Consider the following 17,794-nt stretch of genomic DNA (forward strand, 5'->3'; position numbering starts at 1 on the left):
ATAATCCTTACTTCTATAGTTTGAACCGAACCATTTACAAATCCTGGGCCAGAGCTGAAAGGCCGCTGAAGACAGTGAAATATATAGCCGACGTTCGGAGATGAATACCAGCACTACAGACAAATGTTCTCCTGTGTTTTCCTAATGAAGTGTCAACATCTTAACATTTACAATGGTGCAAGCACAGATAAGTATCACACATCTTGCAGTACTTACACACACGACATAGAGCAAGGCTTTCTCTGGGATGGGGCAGTTGAAATATTGGTTGAGGAAGAGAGCACCAGGGCCCAGCAGGGAGGCATCGCTGTACGCCATTTCACTCTTCGTCATGTGAGCCACCTGCACACACACACGAGTAGGAGTAAATTATTACATTAGTGTCACATCATCAGGAAATAGTCCTATTTTTCCACAGCCCAGGTGAGAAGTCAAAATGTCCTCCTTGACAAGCTGTACTGTCAGAGCCTATGAAGGGAAGGAGGAGTCTCACTACACGATGCTCAGGTCACATGCTCACCATTTCACAGCAAAGCAAATTAAACATATCATTCTAAGTTCCTAAATGAGGGTCCTGCCAAGGGTACCATATTATTAACTTGTATTATCTATTTTAATAAGTAATATAAAAATGACAAGTTTGGTATGATAGCATTATGATGGGCTCTGAATTCCTTTGAAAAAAAAAACTATGATATATGTAGGTCAAAGTATATCACTAATGCAACCATGGCATCACCATCAGTGCCTTTGTGGTGCAGTGGTTAGGCTTCCTAACTACAAATCTGTGGGCCTGTGTTTGAATCCCAGGCTGGGGAGTCAGTAAGCAGACAACCCAGCTGTTCATCCTTCTTTTGGGGATGGTCGAAAAATGGGTACCTGGGAAAACCTGGGGCAGGTACACTGTGGTAATCTTTTTTTTTTTTTTTTTTTTTTTTTACAACAAAGGAGGCAGCTCAAGGGCACAAAAAAAGAAAACAATAATAAAAAAAAAGCCCGCTACTTGCTGCTCCCAAAACCTGGACATCACACTGGTTCACAGGCTCAAGGCACAAGGGTGTGGAGACGAGCACTGCCACCACTCCCAGCTACAGCGATGCTCCCAACTTTATCATCACAGTATACATATTTGGGTGATACATTGTGTGCAGTGTACTACTGAGAGACTGTGCCTATATTTATTGTTGAAAAAATGTACTGAAAAATGTAATGCTGTACAACCCATTACAGTCCCCCTACTACTGACGGAGAAAAGCAAAATCTAGGTAGTTATGAGATACTGGCCTTAAAAAGAAAAAATATCCTCTTATATTATACACCTAATGAGTAACTCTAATATGTGGGTATCAATTATAAAGGTAACAATGGGTGCATACACTATAGCTATGTGTGGCTGTGGTGATCATCTCAGATCCGTGGGCCCTTTGAGCCTGTGCTAGGGAAGAACCAGTTACCCCGGGACAAAGGCCAATGTGAGATCCAGAATTGACACCCAGGTAACTATTTATCAACCAGCCCAAAAGGGAGGATGAACTGCTGGGTGAGTTGTACGCCGACTGCCCGGGTCAGGATTCACACCCAAGCCCACAGACTCTTCACCTACCTTTAACAGAACTAAGGAAAATCTCTATATGCAGTTATCAACTAATTATATATAAAAATTGCCACCCATACCGACGTTGCCAGATTGTCGTACTCAGCCGCTTATATTTTCCGACTTCCTACCCCAAAATTGTCTTCTGGGCTCCAATAACGAAACTCATTTATAGTTATCGTTAAAAGTTAGATCCTGCTGTTTCTTGGCAATAGTTAGGCGTCAGAAACCAGTAAATACTATGCTCTGAGTACGACAATCTGGCAACGGTGATCCATACCTTAATATACTCTTTCAAAACCCTTCTCTCAAACCACCACTCCAAAGAATCATCTAAAGGCACACCATACGACCCCCTCACCACACCAAACAACCCCTTCACCACACCAAACAACCCCCTCACCACACCAAACAACCCCCTCACCACACCAAACAACCCCCTCACCACACCAAACAACCCCCTCACCACACCAAACAACCCCCTCACCACACCAAACAACCCCCTCACCACACCAAACAACTCCCTCACCACACCAAACAACTCCCTCACCACACCAAACGACCCCCTCACAACACCAAACAACTCCCTCACCACACCAAACGACTCCCTCACCACACCAAACAACCCCCTCACCGCACCAAACAACCCCCTCACCACGCCAAACTCGCCCCGTTGACTCACCACAAGACGGTTGGTGACCCGGGCCGAGACACAGCCAAAGGTGAGCAAGTAGACGATGGGGTTTTGCAGGTAGAGGTTCTCAGGGCTCTTCCAGGCAATGAGAATAGCTGGTGCCAGGATGTATATGAGAGGCACCACTGGCGACAACACACTGGTGCCCTGCAATGGGGACTCCGCTGATTACTCCGATCACTCGTGTTTATACTCAACTTTGCACTATAGGTCACAGGGATACAAACTCACTCATGCATTACAGGGATATACTTAGTCATATTATAGGGATACACACTCATATATTACAAGGATATATTCAGTCATACATAAGATACATACTCAATCATATGTTACTGGGATACATACTCAATCATATATTACAGGGATACATACTTAATCATACATTACAGATACTTACTCAATCATACAGTACAGGGATACATACTCAGTCATACATTACAGATACATACTCAGTCATACATTACTGGGATACATACTCATTCATACATTACTGGGATACATACTCATTCATACATTACAGGGATACATACTCAATCATACATTACAGATACATACTCAGTCATACATTACTGGGATACATACTCAATCATACATTACAGGGATACATACTCAATCATACATTACTGGGATACATACTCAATCATACATTACAGGGATACATACTCAATCATACATTACAGGGACATACTCAGTCATACATTACAGATACATACTAAATCACATGTTACTGGGATACATAGTCATATATTACAGGGATATATTCAGTCATATGAAAGACACATACTAAATCATACATTACTGGGATACATACTCAATCATACAGTACAGGTATACATACTCAGTCATACTTATTGAATTAACATACATATGCTAACACACACACACACTTTGAAGGATGCATACTCAGATATTTGGACACCTTTGTACTGATATTCAAACATAAATATACTTCAAAAATGTGAACTTCAATATTGTCTTCATCAATGACACATTTATCCTTTCATTCATTCATCTTTAACGCCTGCTCCAAGGGGCTCCCACCACGGGATGGCCACGGCAGAAGAGTTTCCATCTCTCTCTATCCAGACACTCCCTCCTTGCCTGCTCAAAGTTTCTCAAGGACCTTTCAACACTCTGCTTGCACCCTATCTCTCCATTTCACTGGAGGTCGTCCTCTAGCATTCCCTCCCTCTATCTCACTCACATACACCTTTCTGGTCATCTTACTCTCCTCCATTTGCTCCATGTGGCCAAACCACTTTAAAGTCTGTCGCTTCACTTCTTCCACCATTCCACACTTCTTCCCTTCACCCATGAGACATATTCCAAAACACTTGTACACACTTTCATTACTCATTCCATCCATTCTACTCACACCACAAGCACTCCTCAAATAACTCATTACCACTGCCTGCACTCTAGACCTCTGACTTTCATTCCAGGCCCACGCTTCAATTGCATATGTGAGGGTTGGTATTATTATTGTATTTCTCAAATCCCACTTCTGCCATTCATGATTCATCCCAAAGACCCTACCACCCTTCTTCCTTGCAATGCCCTTTCTCTTGTCTCTCCTTCTGTACCACCTTACACACATTTACACACATCCAAAATAAAAATAAAAATAACATACGCTAGTAGGGAGAAAAATTATTACATCCATACAACATACTATTTACGCAATCATTCACTCTATTCCCAAACATACAACATACTCCCATACATACTCATTCAACATATTCTCAAACATACTCATTCACTCTTCCCAAAACATTCCCAAATATACAACATTCTCCTATACATACTCACTCAACATATCCTCAAACATACTCATTCACTCTTCCCAAAACATTCCCAAACATACAACATACTCCTATACATACTCACTCAACATATTCTCAAACATACTCATTCACTCTACTTCCAAAACATTCCCAAACATACAACATACTCCCATACATACTCATTCAATATATTCTCAAACACTCATTCACTCTTCCCAAAACATTCCCAAACATACAACATATTCCCATACATACTTATTCATTCTATTCCCAAACATACAACATACATACAGTCTTCACCATACGCCAAAACACATTCACTATAACCTTCACCATATACCCAAACATAACACAACATACTCTCCCCATCATTCATCACATCCTCAAACACACAATATACAACATACTCTCAACACAACATTTCAACATACTTTCCAAACCATCACCACATACACTTAACTGCACACTCACAATAACTAAAGCAACATATCCCTCATTACACCATGCACACACCAATGCTTACCACTCTACAATCAACAGACAGCACTGAGGAGTCATATACAATTACTGGTACAATCAACAACCACAACAATACAAGCAGGTCTTTACAAATGCCATCACCACACTGCCACAAATGCAATATACACTACACACAACACAAGGCAGATATCATTACACAGTTACTAGAACCAGCCATTCAGGGACACACATACGCTACTGGATAGAAACAGAAGCTAGTCAGGTATCGCACACACGCACACACACACACACTCCCCCCCCTCACACACACACACACACACACGTTACAAAAGACATGCTATTAAACAACATATGAATATGCTCCATGCACAAATAATCTCAGGCATAGTGAAGCAGTATTTCCAAGTGACAACCACCACATGCAAAATTTAAGCATCCACAACCACCAATCTTGTGTGCACTATGAGCAGTAGTAAAAGCAGACTAATTACAAGCAAGAGGAGAAGTAACAAGAAGCGAAAGAGTTCCCAATGTTTCCAAAAAATATTTCCCAAAGTCATGATGTTGCTGTCTTCCTTATGTTGCTCCCTAACAGGCGGCAAAGTCCTCTCCGATGCATCAACAAGCTGCTTGGTCTACGGTTTAGTACATTATAAGCCTCTGATCAAACCTCTGTCCAGCCCTGTAACAGTACTTCAAGGCTTGGGGAATAAGAAAACCAACCCTACTCAAGAGTGAAACCTGTGGCGAGGAAAAGGGCCAAGCCTACTCAGTACACCTTGCATGTGAGGGCCGCTAGGAAGCCCAGACTCACAGCGACAGTGGAGCCGTTCTTGCCTGCTCCCGAGTAGGGGACACCGGACATGTAGGAGTAACCCAAGAGCAGCTGACACACCAGGATTCCATACACTATTACGTATTGTACCGAGACTTCCAGCAGCTGCAAAACACCAAACGGAAGGGGTGGCATTGCGCTCCTGGGACTGACAAGAGCACATGGCTCACTCAGCACATAGGAGACACATTATTGGTGGGGCCAGGGGGGGGTAATACAGAAAACAGGACAATACATGGAGGGAAAAGTTGGAAAGTTTTGTTGAGTCGGCGCAACATCTCTGGTCATATGCCAGAGAGAGACAGAAGGGGAAGGAATTATAGGAGAAGGGAACAGATCCCAGGAGATGGGACACAACCCCCGATTAATACCTGGTACCCATTCACTGCTGGGTGGACAGGGGCGTAGGGTATCGGAAAAGCCACCCAAATTTTTCCACTCCGCCTGGGAATCGAACCCAGGCTCTCTCGGTTGTGAGCCGAGTGCCCCCATAACATATACATGGAGGGAACATTTCTTATAGCCTCTCAGAACCACACCTCTTATAACTTCTTAATACCACACCTATTGAAACCTTTTAGCACCAGATGAAGCACCCTTTTGTAGCTAGCATTCCCCACATAGCTCCTTCATCACACACCAGGTACATTATTGGTGGGTTCAAGGGTGGGTAAGACTCAACATAAGGCCAACACATGGAGGCTACAGAGCACCATATGATAGCATCCCTCTGTAGCCTGCATTTCACGCCTCCATCAACACGCAAGACACATTATTCCTGGGTTCAGAGGGGAGTAAGATTGGACGTGAGGACAACACAGGGATGGAACACCTTAACACAAAATGCCATCCTTCAGCACCCAAGACTGAGACACAGGACAGAGGAAGTCACTTACCCAAAACATACCAATGCAAACTGTTAGCGTAGGGACACTCCACCGAGAGGCTTTAATTCTAATTACACAATGGGTGAGAGTGGAAGCTTTTCGCATCAAAACTGTTACTCTTCCACTATACATGGGAAGAGAAAGGCACTCTCAACATTATACTTTTTCTGTATCTGCCCTTTTTTCCTTAGCGACTGACCCTCTCACACGAAGCAACACACATATGGCCAAACTAAAAAAGATCTTACAGCACCTCATAAGAAAACCCCAAAAGAATTAGAGCTTATTGAATTGAGCTGAACTGAATCATCGTACATCCCAGAACTTACTGAAAAGAACAAGTACACACAGACACACACATACACTCACACACACACACACATATAGAGTGATAGATGTGTGGAATGGGCTAATGGAAGATGTTGTGAGGGAAAAAAGTGTCAAACAGTTTAATGAAAGACTGGACGATTATAGACATGGAGACGAGACCACATGAATGCAGCCCAGGCCCTGTAGTTTTTGTCTTTTTACAGTAAAGGAAGCAGCTGTATACTAGAACCAGGTAAACACACACACACACACACACACACACACACACACACAAGATGCTCCCCACAGGCCTCTACTCCCCACCACAGCCACAGGTGCCGGGTGTCGCTGCCTGCCACTTACAGCAATGGTGGACCCGTTCCTGCCAGCACCCCCCCAGAGGATGATGGGGATGTTGAACCACAATTGGGTGCCCACTTGCAAGAGACCAAAGATTACATAGATCACGATAAATTCAAGCCCTGTACCTGGAATCTAATACAAAAATGCACACTGTTACTGATGGGTTTTAGAGGCATGAAAAAAAAAGAATGGGTTAGGAGGAAGATTATGTGTGACTCTGCAGGCAAGTTTAGCAAAGAAAGATCAAGTGTTGAGAAGCAGTTTGTGGTGAAGCTGAGCAAGATCACACAGGTGAGGGGCCCAGCCTTGCCCTCAGTCAGCGGCCAGCAGTACTCCTGGCCACACAAGCATGGGAAGGTGAGGGACACACGTGCTCACTCAGTGTCATGCGGTCACCAGGAAATCACATGCCAGGGGTCAAGTGCAAATTAATAAAAAGAAAAAAACATAATGCATTAAATAATAGGCTGGAGTGAGGCAAGATGCAGTTCAGCAGCCATGCGGTGAGGCGGTGGTGATCAGCAACGTCGTCTGTGAGAACAGGAAACTTACGGCAACTGTGGAGCCATTGCGGCCCGCGCCTCTCTCGACGAGAATTATCTTAAAATTATTATAGAGAGCCACGGCCGCTGCCACGACCCCGATCAGCGTCGGGACACACTTGAGGGGCAGCCACAGCACAGGCACCTGGGGGCCACACAGCACAGGACTCAGCTCATGGGGAAACACTTGTGAAACACTTCCAATCTTGCACGACCGACTCTACCACACCTTCCTTCCTGCCTCTACTTTATGTACAGCTGCAGACAAAAACACTGATCCAGAAGGTATAACAACTGAGGCATGGAGGTGAAACAGTGGGATGGCTGTTAAAGGGCTAAAGACTCTACAAATAGGCTGGTGCACTCCTAAAAGATGGTAGTGTAGTAGTAAAGAGGAGCGATTGGATTAGTGTGGAGTGAGACAGAGCTGTGTGATGACTCCTTTGCTTCTTGATATATACATGGATGGGTGTATGAGACAGGTGCAAGTGAGGGTAAGGGGTAGTGGTGGAAAACTGAGCATGAATGGTGTGGTGTAGACACTAGTAGCATGTGGAGTGGTGGAATGAGTTAAGTTCATTGAAATATTTAGATATGTTATGAGAATGCAGGGTATGGACTTTGTGGCAAGGGCTTGTGAGTGAAATGGGAAGGTGGGGAGAACCGCTGCCAGATTATCGTACACAGAGCTGCGTGTTTACCGGTTTCTCGCCCATAACTGTTGGCAAGAAGTATAATTAACCATTTAAACGATAACCATATATGAAGTCAGTTATTTGCGTGATGAAAGCAGTTTTTGGGTCGTAAATCAGCAAACATAAGAGGCAGAGTACGACAATCCGGCAATGTTGGTGGAGAGTGGCAGGGAGAGCACTATAGTCAGTTCCACGAGAGCTGGCACAGATTTTCCTTCAGGGGTGGACTCACGGACTTGGTATCATTGCATGGGTGATGGTACTGCGCGCTCATTGGCCAACTCTTAATTTGTTCTGATGCGCATAAAATTGACTTTGTATTCCTACCAAAACCCTTTGTGAGTTGTAAGGTAACAGATTGCACCGATAAAAACTAATGCAATAATGTCTTTATTGATAAGTATGTGCCTTTTGAAGTATTACAAATTAATCTGAAACAACATTCATAACAAAACTATGTCAGAACTGCACATAAACAGACAATGTCCAGCGACTGAAGTTAACTGTTGAGGCTAGACTTATTTTACTACTACAAAGTGCTAGGCTACAGTCCAATTAACTCATTTATTGTAAGATTTCTTGGTATATTTTTAGGCCTAGCTTAGTCATAATGTGCAGTGATGCTATGGAGTCACAACGGAAACATTGGCCCAAAGCCCCGACCACACTGGGCGTCAGGTTGTGGGATGTGTTGCGCAACTCAATTTTGTGCGGAGTAGCCAACCGTATTGTGAGTCAGCCACCACCACCAGGCCCCAAGTTGTGCAATGTTACGCCTCGAGCACCCCTTGCAGAATTGCTGACCCCCAATGACTTGCTAAAAACTCCTAATACTTTATGTTTTGCTCTGATTCAGTTAAATTACGCTACTGCTTTACAAACAAAAAATGAGGCTGAATTACACTACGATTGGCTCAGATCTAGTAAAAAACAGCCAATGAGCGGTGCGGAGACCGTCACTCAAGCATTGACGCCAAGTCCACGAGTTCACCCATGAAGGAAAATCTCCGCCAGCTCTCGTGGAACCAATTACAGTAAAGGGCATCGACAGGAGTGAGGAATATCTTAAGGAGGGAAATGGGGAGGTGTGTGAGTGCTACAAGTGTCTGGACAGGAAGAACTGGAGACTATTCTACAGTGGCCATCCATTGAAGTATGTAGTAAGTTTTTTATTTGTTTTTTTTATATAGGGAAGGAGGCAGCTCAAGGGGAAACAAAAAGAGTCTGCTGATGCTGCTCCTGCAAAAGAGTAGAGGTAGAACAAGAAGAACAAGAACAAGAAGAGGAAGAAGAAGAAAAGCAAGAACAAGAACAAGAAAAAGAAGAGGAAGAAGAAGAAGAAAAGCAAGAAAAACAAGAACAAAAAAAGAAGAGGAAGAAGAAGAAAAGCAAGAAGAACAAGAACAAGAATTAGAAAAAGAACAAGACCAGAACATGAAAAAGGAGAGCAAATAATGATCCACTTTTCTCTAGGCTCATTGTGACTTAGTACCTCCTTTCCACACGGCAAGTCACACAGGGTAGGAGGAGAAAGGAGGGTAAGGGAGGGAGCAAGGGGAGAGGGGGGTGAACTGGCACGGTACAAACATGGGCTGCAAACTCAAGAATATATAAAGTAAGGCAGCTTGATGTTTCTATCCACACAAGGACCTAATTTAACCCGGTAGAAGCGACGGGCCAAATTTGTGGCTTTACCGTGTAGCAGCGACGGGCCAAATTTGTGCCATGATTTAACCCCCCCAAAATAGATGATACATAAACTGATCACAAATGCGTTGATATGTATTATGAAATGGTTTGTGTGAGTGATGATTTTTTCTCATTTTTCTCGCTTAGAGGGACCATTAAGAAACATGATCCCTGCTGCTACTGGGTTAAGACCTACGTTCCTGCTTCTATTATCAGATTTTTGCTCCATTTCTGTTGCATTGAGTCACTATGAGTAATCTTCCACAAGCCTGCTTCTGACAATCACCTGTCTTCTAATCTTCACTATCACCAGACAAATCTATGTTATGCACCCCAGACAGTGCATTGCCTCACAACAACCTTCCAATCCACCCCGAGAGATTCCTTATCACACACTAGATCCCGAGGGAGTGTCACGCCACACCTGCTCGCTATCTTAAAACCACATGCTCAGGTTTTAGGTGAGTGTTTTTGTCCCAGTGAAGGGAGCGGCTCAAGGACACAGAAAAGGATCACTAGTCACTGCTTCTGTAATACATGATAAAACTCTCTTCTTGCCGCTCAGAAAAGAGTTAAAAACTAAAAATGTAATTATGCAATTTTTGGATTCTTTAAAATATTGCATACACTCATGTAATAGATAATCACAAGTAAAAGTCAACCTCCCAAGGGTTTAATATTTTCAGTTGAGGAATAAATTCAATGACAGAAAAGCAGAATCCATGTAAAAGTCAAGCCTATATATCATTTATTTAATGATATATAGATATGTAGATGCCATTCTTGTTTCTATGAGTCAGAGGACTGGCTGTATGTCTTTTTGGTCTCTGCCTGGTGTTGCCATCCTGCTGCTCAACACGATGGCAACACCAGGCAGGCCAATAAGACATACAGCCGGTCCTCTGACTCAGGGAAACAAAAGTGGCAAATACAAGCCAGATTAGGAGAGGCAACAGCACTCACACTTTTTTTAATCATACCAAAAATTCAGATTCTTGCATTTTTCAAGCAACACCTTCCCCTTATGATTGGCAAAATTGAGGGTCCACTGTATTTCAATGATTATGACAGTATTAACAGGAAATGCAATTTACTAATAAACTAATAAAACACTAATAAAGAAAATCATGTGTTGGTTGCAGCAGCAGCAGCCTTACCGTGAGTGACCAGAAATCGGAGCCAAATATGACAGAGATGGCGTGGATGATCATCACGCCAAACTGGGCCTCCGTCACATCCACCAGGCCGAAGCGCAGCGTGCCTGGAACACAACAGATGCATAAATTAATTAATAATCACAAAATAGTAATGGTGAAAACTAAGATAGATAGATAAACAGATAGAGCAGAGGTTCTCAGTCTTTTTTCAGTGCTGGCACCCTGAACTTATATAAACCCTTTGTGGCACCCCTTTCTCCCCCCCCCCTCCTCACATGAATTAACTTCTTATACATAATTGTACCTGTTTTAAATTACTTTGAATAATGAATTAAAATTATTATCCATACTCAAACCAAAATTAACATACGGTGCAGTACATGCCCAAACAGAACTCATCAGTAGAATTAGATTAACTTAAGAGTCATAAATGCAGACTAACATAAAAAGAAGAAAAAAAATGATTCAAAGTTTATGATGGTCTTGTGGCACCCCTAGGCACTGTCCATGGCACCCCTAGGCACTGTCCGTGGCACCCAATTTGAGAACCTCTGAGATAGACCAACACAAAGCTGAGAGATAAATCCACTAACAGGAGCCACAGGGAGATGGATAAATAACAGTACCTCAGACTGCCAACCCAAAGATGAAACAAACTTCCTTCAGTAACCACAAGGAAGTAATTAAACATAAACACTCAAATGACTCCTGCAATACAAGGCTGAGAAACAAACAAATACTTCACTGGCTACTGTAATACAAAGTTGAGAGGCAATACTTTAATGAACACTGTAATATTAAGCTGAAAGAGAAACAAATACTTCACTAACTACTGATGGCTACGAAAAAGATGAGACAAGCAGAAATATGCCACTGATTACAGCAATTCAGACCCGAAAGACAAACCCCTCTCACAGTACGGTAACCACAATCAACACAGAAGCCTTGTCATCCCTGCCCCCCAACACAATGCCCCAGCCCAAACCCCTCTCACAGGAACCATAAGCAACACAGAAGCCTTGCCGTCCCTGCCCCCTCCCCTCGTGCTGCCCCGGCCACTCACCCGACACGTAGGTTTGCCAGTGGGCGCAGTAGAAGAGGGACACCGCCATCATGCACTGGAAGAACATCCAGTACGGCAGCGTCCCCAGTCTCACCGAGCAGCACACGCCCAGCGACACAAACACTGTGGAGACAATCATGATATATCTTGTTAGTGGAGCGGTTTTTTTTATCACGAATTTGTGTTGCTTTCTTTAACCCGGTAGCAGCGGGGATCATGTTTCTTAATGGTCCCTCTAAGCGAAAAAAATGAGAAAAAATCACCCCTCACACAAACCATTTCATAATATGTATCAAAGCATTTGTGATCAGATTATGTATCATCTATTTTTGGGGGTTTATATCATGGCACAAATTTGGCCCGTCGCTGCTGCACGGTAAAGCCACAAATTTGGCCTGTCGCTGCTACACGGTAAAGCCACAAATTTGGCCCATCGCTGCTACACGGTAAAGCCACAAATTTGGCCTGTCGCTGCTACACGGTAAAGCCACAAATTTGGCCCATCGCTGCTACACGGTAAAGCCACAAATTTGGCCCATCGCTGCTACCGGGTTAACTTAATGACTGCAAAACAAACACAAACTATACCTTTAAAATCTACGACTCATACCCCACACTAACACTAATAAACACTAATTATCTTCGGGCCACTCATTCTTTTTTCTATCGGAGCAGTGACTAGCGGGCTTTTTTTTCCCCTTGAACTGCCTCCCTTGCTGTATAAACAAAACAAGACAAAAAAAAAAGTAAGGAGATGAGGATGTGTCTTGTTGGTGCAGCTTCTGTACTTTCCCTCTAGTTTACTGCCATGTTTACCAGCTCATCATTTCAATCAAGTAGTATTTTGTGCTACTTAATTTTGATTTCTATTTTTGTCTGGACACAAAGATTCTTGGTGCAATATTGTACTTGATTATCATAGCTCTTCATTATTTGTTTTTATTTTAATGCATGTGTAAATTATGGAATCTATGGAAACCAAATTAGAAGCTGTACTAAACAATTTTGATAATGAATTCCATATTTCCTGCAGAACTAACAAACAAATGAACCAAGACATCTGTTTAAAAGAATAATGAGAACTTTAGGAAATACAACAGTGTGGGGACCCTCCCTGGCCCTCTCACCACGCCAACATCGGAGTGCAAGACAAGGTGAGCGCCAGCAAGGATGAGGCATGGTTTGGAGCACCACTATTGACAGGTGGTAATTGGGGAGTAAGGCAACACCACTGGCAGGTGTGACAGAGTAGAAATATTTGGCACAGGTTCAGGAATTGGCTGATCACCTCAGTGCCAGCAACATGCGTCAGGGAGGGTGTCATAATGTGTTGCAAAGTTATGTCATCATTAGTGGCACGTGGCAGCCTCAGTGTTGTGAATGGGGAGACATGACTGTGTCCTGGCTATAGACACATTAAAAATTTTAATTTAAATTTAATCTAATAATTTCAAGATTATATACATAGTAACCTCATACGTATTTTCAATGTCTTAAAACCTAAGCACACTCCATTATAACTTGTTTCCCCCACCTCTACAAAAGCTTTCAATTACCAGGCTGTGGTTATGCTTAGCCATTTTGTTTAGTATTTCCAGACACTAGACACTATCATGAGAAGTAAACTAAATTTGCTATAACAAATATATAACTCCAATGTACACTAAACTGTTATGCTACAGAAACTAGTATTCCCCCCTGTACTAGAGGATGAAGGACTGAGAGAGGCCAGGGATGCCTCCCCAAGCCTCTGGCCCAGCAGTGGGGGGTGTGGTGTGGGCCTCACCTGTGGACAGAGAGTCACAGCCATGGTCAAACAGCTCCCCCAGGGGGCCGTCTGTGCCAGTGCGGCGCGCCTGCTTGCCGTCAATGGCATCAAGACTCTGGTAGATGAAGAGCCCCAAGGCACACAGGAAGCACGCCCATCGCGGCACCTGTGTGTGACACCAGTGGTGAGATGAGGGTGATTGTGGTGGGCACCTATGTGTGTGTGTGACACAAGTGTAGGGTGGAGGTGGTGGGCACCTATGTGTGTGTGTGTGACACAAGCGTGAGTTGATAATGATGGGAATAATAAAAACATAAGGAGTCTGCAAGAATTAAGCAAATAGGCCTATAGCAAGGCAGCTCCTGTAAACCTAACTCCACCTAATTGCACTATTTATGAATTTATCTGCTAATTTCTTCTTAAATGTATCTATTGCATACTGGCACTCACAAGGTGGGGTGTTGGTGGTGGGTACCTGTGTGTGACCAGTGGTGGGGTGATGGTAAAGGGAAATGTGAGTGTGACAATCAGTGGTGGGGTGATGGTGATGGCCAGCACAGGTGTGACACAGGGGTGGGGTGATGGTGATGGCCAGCACAGGTGTGACACAGTGGTGGGGTGATGGTGATGGCCAGCACAGGTGTGACACAGTGGTGGGGTGATGGTGATGGACAACACAGGTGTGACACAGTGGTGGATGTGGTGATGACCCAGCAGGTGTGACACAGTGGTGGGGTGATGGTGATGGACAACACAGGTGTGACACAGTGGTGGGGTGATGGTGATGGCCAGCACAGGTGTGACACAGTGGTGGGGTGATGGTGATGGACAACACAGGTGTGACACAGTGGTGGGGTGATGGTGATGGCCAGCACAGGTGTGACACAGTGGTGGGGTGATGGTGATGGCCAGCACAGGTGTGACACAGTGGTGGGGTGATGGTTTATATGACAGTATTTGCTACAATTACATTTCAAGTATAATAAAACTTTTATTTATTTCCATAACTTGTGATGTCTAATTTACTAGTTTCATTTGTTTAAAATACACACACACACACACACACACACACATTTGGTCCCAGCCTATAGTCTGTTTCAGTAGGATATTACAGGCAGCCACACCCCCTCATGTACTTCATTTCTGACTGGCCAAGTGGCAGCCAATCACTGCGCTGGAAAGGTTAATTAAGTTTGTTTGGCCAGGGAAGCTTGCTCTGCGCTCACACTGCTTCATAGTGCTATGGGATCCATCAAACATTAACTTAACGCAATTTCACTATTGAACATGTATAGTGCCTCAAGGATTATGGTGATACCCCCCCAAAAATAGTCATAAGTACACTGTCAGCTTGAATACAAACAGAAACATAAAGTGGCTTTTATCATATATAAAAAAAAATCTCCATTCATCACGTGACATCTACGAGAAAAAATAATGTGTCAATTTGTGTTATAGAATGAATGTTATAGATAATGACTCAAGGATGGTAATCCTACTAAGAAAACACAGATAGGCCTTGTAGTATTCCAGATATCATTAAACTAAAGACATGGTGCTGGGGTTGGTGTGGTGGTGGGTGGTGGTGTGGTGGTGCTAGGGTTGGTGTGGTGGTGGTGCTGGGGTTGGGGTGGTGGTGGGTGGTGGTGCTGGGGTTGGGGTGGTGGTGGGTGGTGGTGCTGGGGTTGGGGTGGTGGAGGGTGGTGGTGCTGGGGTTGGGGTGGTGGTGGTGGTGGTGGGGCTGGTGTGGTGGTGGGGCTGGTGGGGCTGGTGTAGTGGTGGTGCTGGGGTTGGTGTGGTGGTGGGTGGTGGTGGTGAGGGAGGGGTGGTGGTGGTGCTGGGGTTGGTGTGGTGGTGGGTGGTGGTGCTGGGGTTGGTGTGGTGGTGGGTGGTGGTGCTGGGGTTGGTGTGGTGGTGGGTGGTGGTGGTGGGGGTGGTGGTGGGTGGTGGTGGTGAGGGTGGTGGTGGTGGTGTGGTGGTGGGTGGTGGTGGTGGTGGTGTTCGGGTGGTGGTGGTGGTAGGGTGGGGGTGGTGGTAGGGTTGGGGTGGTGGTGGTGGTGGGGTTCAGGTGGTGGTGGTGGTGAGGGAGGGGTGGTGGTGGTGGTGCTGTGGTTGGTGTGGTGGTGGTGGTGAGGGAGGGGTGGTGGTGGGTGGTGGTGCTGGGGTTGGTGTGGTGGTGGGTGGTGGTGCTGAGTGGTGGTGCTGAGGTGGGGGTGGTGGTGCTGGGGTTGGGGTGGTGGTGGGTGGTGGGGTGGTAGGTGGTGGTGGTGGTGGTGCTAGGGAGGTTAGGGGCATGATGACTGATTGATGAGTACCAAGTTGAGAAGCTTTCATACTTGTATCATTAACAAACAGTAATATACCAGTGATCTGTAACATTACTTGGAGCATTCCATAGATCAGTTAAGTGCACCATACACTCTGATAATAGAGATAACATACTGAACTATACCAACAGTTAGACCATTCATAACTTCTCTAGTTGAGTTAAATACGCAGTACCCCAAAATTAAAGGTACTAACCATTGTAAGTAATAGCAACACAATTCCGAACATCATGTAAGACTTGCCTCATGGGTGCCTAGACAAAAAGCAACCACCCGTTATCTTGCAAGCCACAGTGACTCATCAAGCTGAGTGAAATACAGCCAGCTGAGTCAGGGACTAGGTAATGAGGCCTGGAGATAAAATGTTCGATCTCTGGCATACCTATCAAAGCCTGTGATAAGCCTGGCCACCCTACATCAGCTCTACAAGGTCACCTCACCCCACACCTTGGCCCAGGCACGGCTAATCCAAGCCTCACTGACTATTTTATTGCAGTAAAGCTGACAATCCAGCAGGCTTTTTTTTAGTTTTCTCATTTATTTATGCTTTTGAGCTCCTTCCTTTACAGTAAAAAATAAACATTCAAGGATTGAAAAATAAACAAAAAAAATGCAGTTTCTAAAAAATAGAGGATGGCTTTGCTGATAACGTGAATATATTAGTGAAAATACTGCTACTGTAGATACATGCAGTCATCCTTGCTAACCTGGTTCATAAGGTTATCACTGACATACTTTGATAACCAGTACAAACAACAAACAGGACCTTTACACACACACACACACACACACACACACACACACACACACACACAAAGGTTATAGGAAATGGACCTACCAACACTAGAACAAAGAAGAGAAAGGGGAGACCTAACAAAAATTTATAAATTACTGATTAAAATGGAAGAAGTAAATAATTAGGAGTTATTACTAAGAGAAGGAATAAACTCCAGGAATACAAGAGGACACAGTAAAAAAATGAGGAAGGGGAGATGCTTGAGAGACATAGAAATATAGAGGTTTGGAACAGACCAAGTGAGGATGTAGTATTGCCGAGGAGTGTGCAAAACTTTAAGAAAAAGTTGGACAAATACAGATAAGGAGACAGGACCACGTGAGCGTAAGCCGAGGCCCTGTAAAACTACAACTATGTAAACACACACACATACACACACACACACACACACACACAGGTATATAGAGAGGACTTGATGGAGAGAGAGCAAAGGAGAGGATTGAGAGGACAGAACAAGAAGCTGAGAAAGGGAACATGTTTGAGTGACAAGAAGTATAGCTTTCCTCATAGATGTGGACTTGTGGAACAGTTTAGAGGAGGAAGTGGTGGAGGCGAAGAGTGTCCACCAAATGAAAGAAAGATTAGATAAAAATAGACAAGGAGACAGGACTATCCAAGGCTAGATCAGGCCCTGTATGCTACAACTAGGTAAATACACACACACACACACACACACACACACACAAGAAACTCAGCTTTCAATATAGAGCAGTAGATGCATGGAATGGACTGAAGGAAGATGTTGTGATGGCAAAAAATGTCAAACAGTTTAACCTGGTAGCCGCGGGGATCATGTTTCTTAACGGTC

The 17,794-nt window shown here is 44.1% G+C and overlaps 1 protein-coding gene and 1 long non-coding RNA gene across 27 annotated transcripts in view; one reads left to right on the forward strand and one right to left on the reverse strand.

Annotated features, from left to right (window-relative positions):
* LOC126983205 (cholinephosphotransferase 1-like) overlaps positions 1–17,794 on the reverse strand; it is a 28,706-nt gene that overhangs the window by 8,811 nt on the left and 2,101 nt on the right. For 23 of the 25 annotated variants that reach the window (XM_050835793.1, XM_050835792.1, XM_050835791.1 and 20 more), the window contains exons 3-8: positions 13,882–14,029; positions 12,096–12,218; positions 11,033–11,136; positions 7,502–7,636; positions 2,277–2,435; positions 217–342 (exon numbers count right to left, since the gene is read on the reverse strand). In XM_050835793.1, coding sequence (XP_050691750.1) covers positions 217–342; positions 2,277–2,435; positions 7,502–7,636; positions 11,033–11,136; positions 12,096–12,218; positions 13,882–14,029 — 795 coding nt within the window. Of the gene's footprint in view, positions 1–216; positions 343–2,276; positions 2,436–5,369; positions 5,496–6,949; positions 7,082–7,501; positions 7,637–11,032; positions 11,137–12,095; positions 12,219–13,881; positions 14,030–17,794 lie in introns of all 25 variants that reach the window. The other 2 variants (XM_050835816.1, XM_050835815.1) reach the window with 2 other exon arrangements.
* On the forward strand, positions 14,052–15,432 carry LOC126983210 (uncharacterized). Of its 2 annotated transcripts, XR_007735622.1 has the most exons (4): positions 14,052–14,423; positions 14,464–14,503; positions 14,621–14,660; positions 14,701–15,432. It is a non-coding gene; the product is annotated as an uncharacterized LOC126983210 (long non-coding RNA). The 2 variants fall into 2 exon arrangements; XR_007735623.1 differs by having other exon boundaries at positions 14,621–15,432.

The sequence above is a fragment of the Eriocheir sinensis genome, chromosome 53 (assembly GCF_024679095.1).
Source record: "Eriocheir sinensis breed Jianghai 21 chromosome 53, ASM2467909v1, whole genome shotgun sequence".
NCBI classification, from domain to species: Eukaryota; Metazoa; Arthropoda; class Malacostraca; order Decapoda; family Varunidae; genus Eriocheir; species Eriocheir sinensis.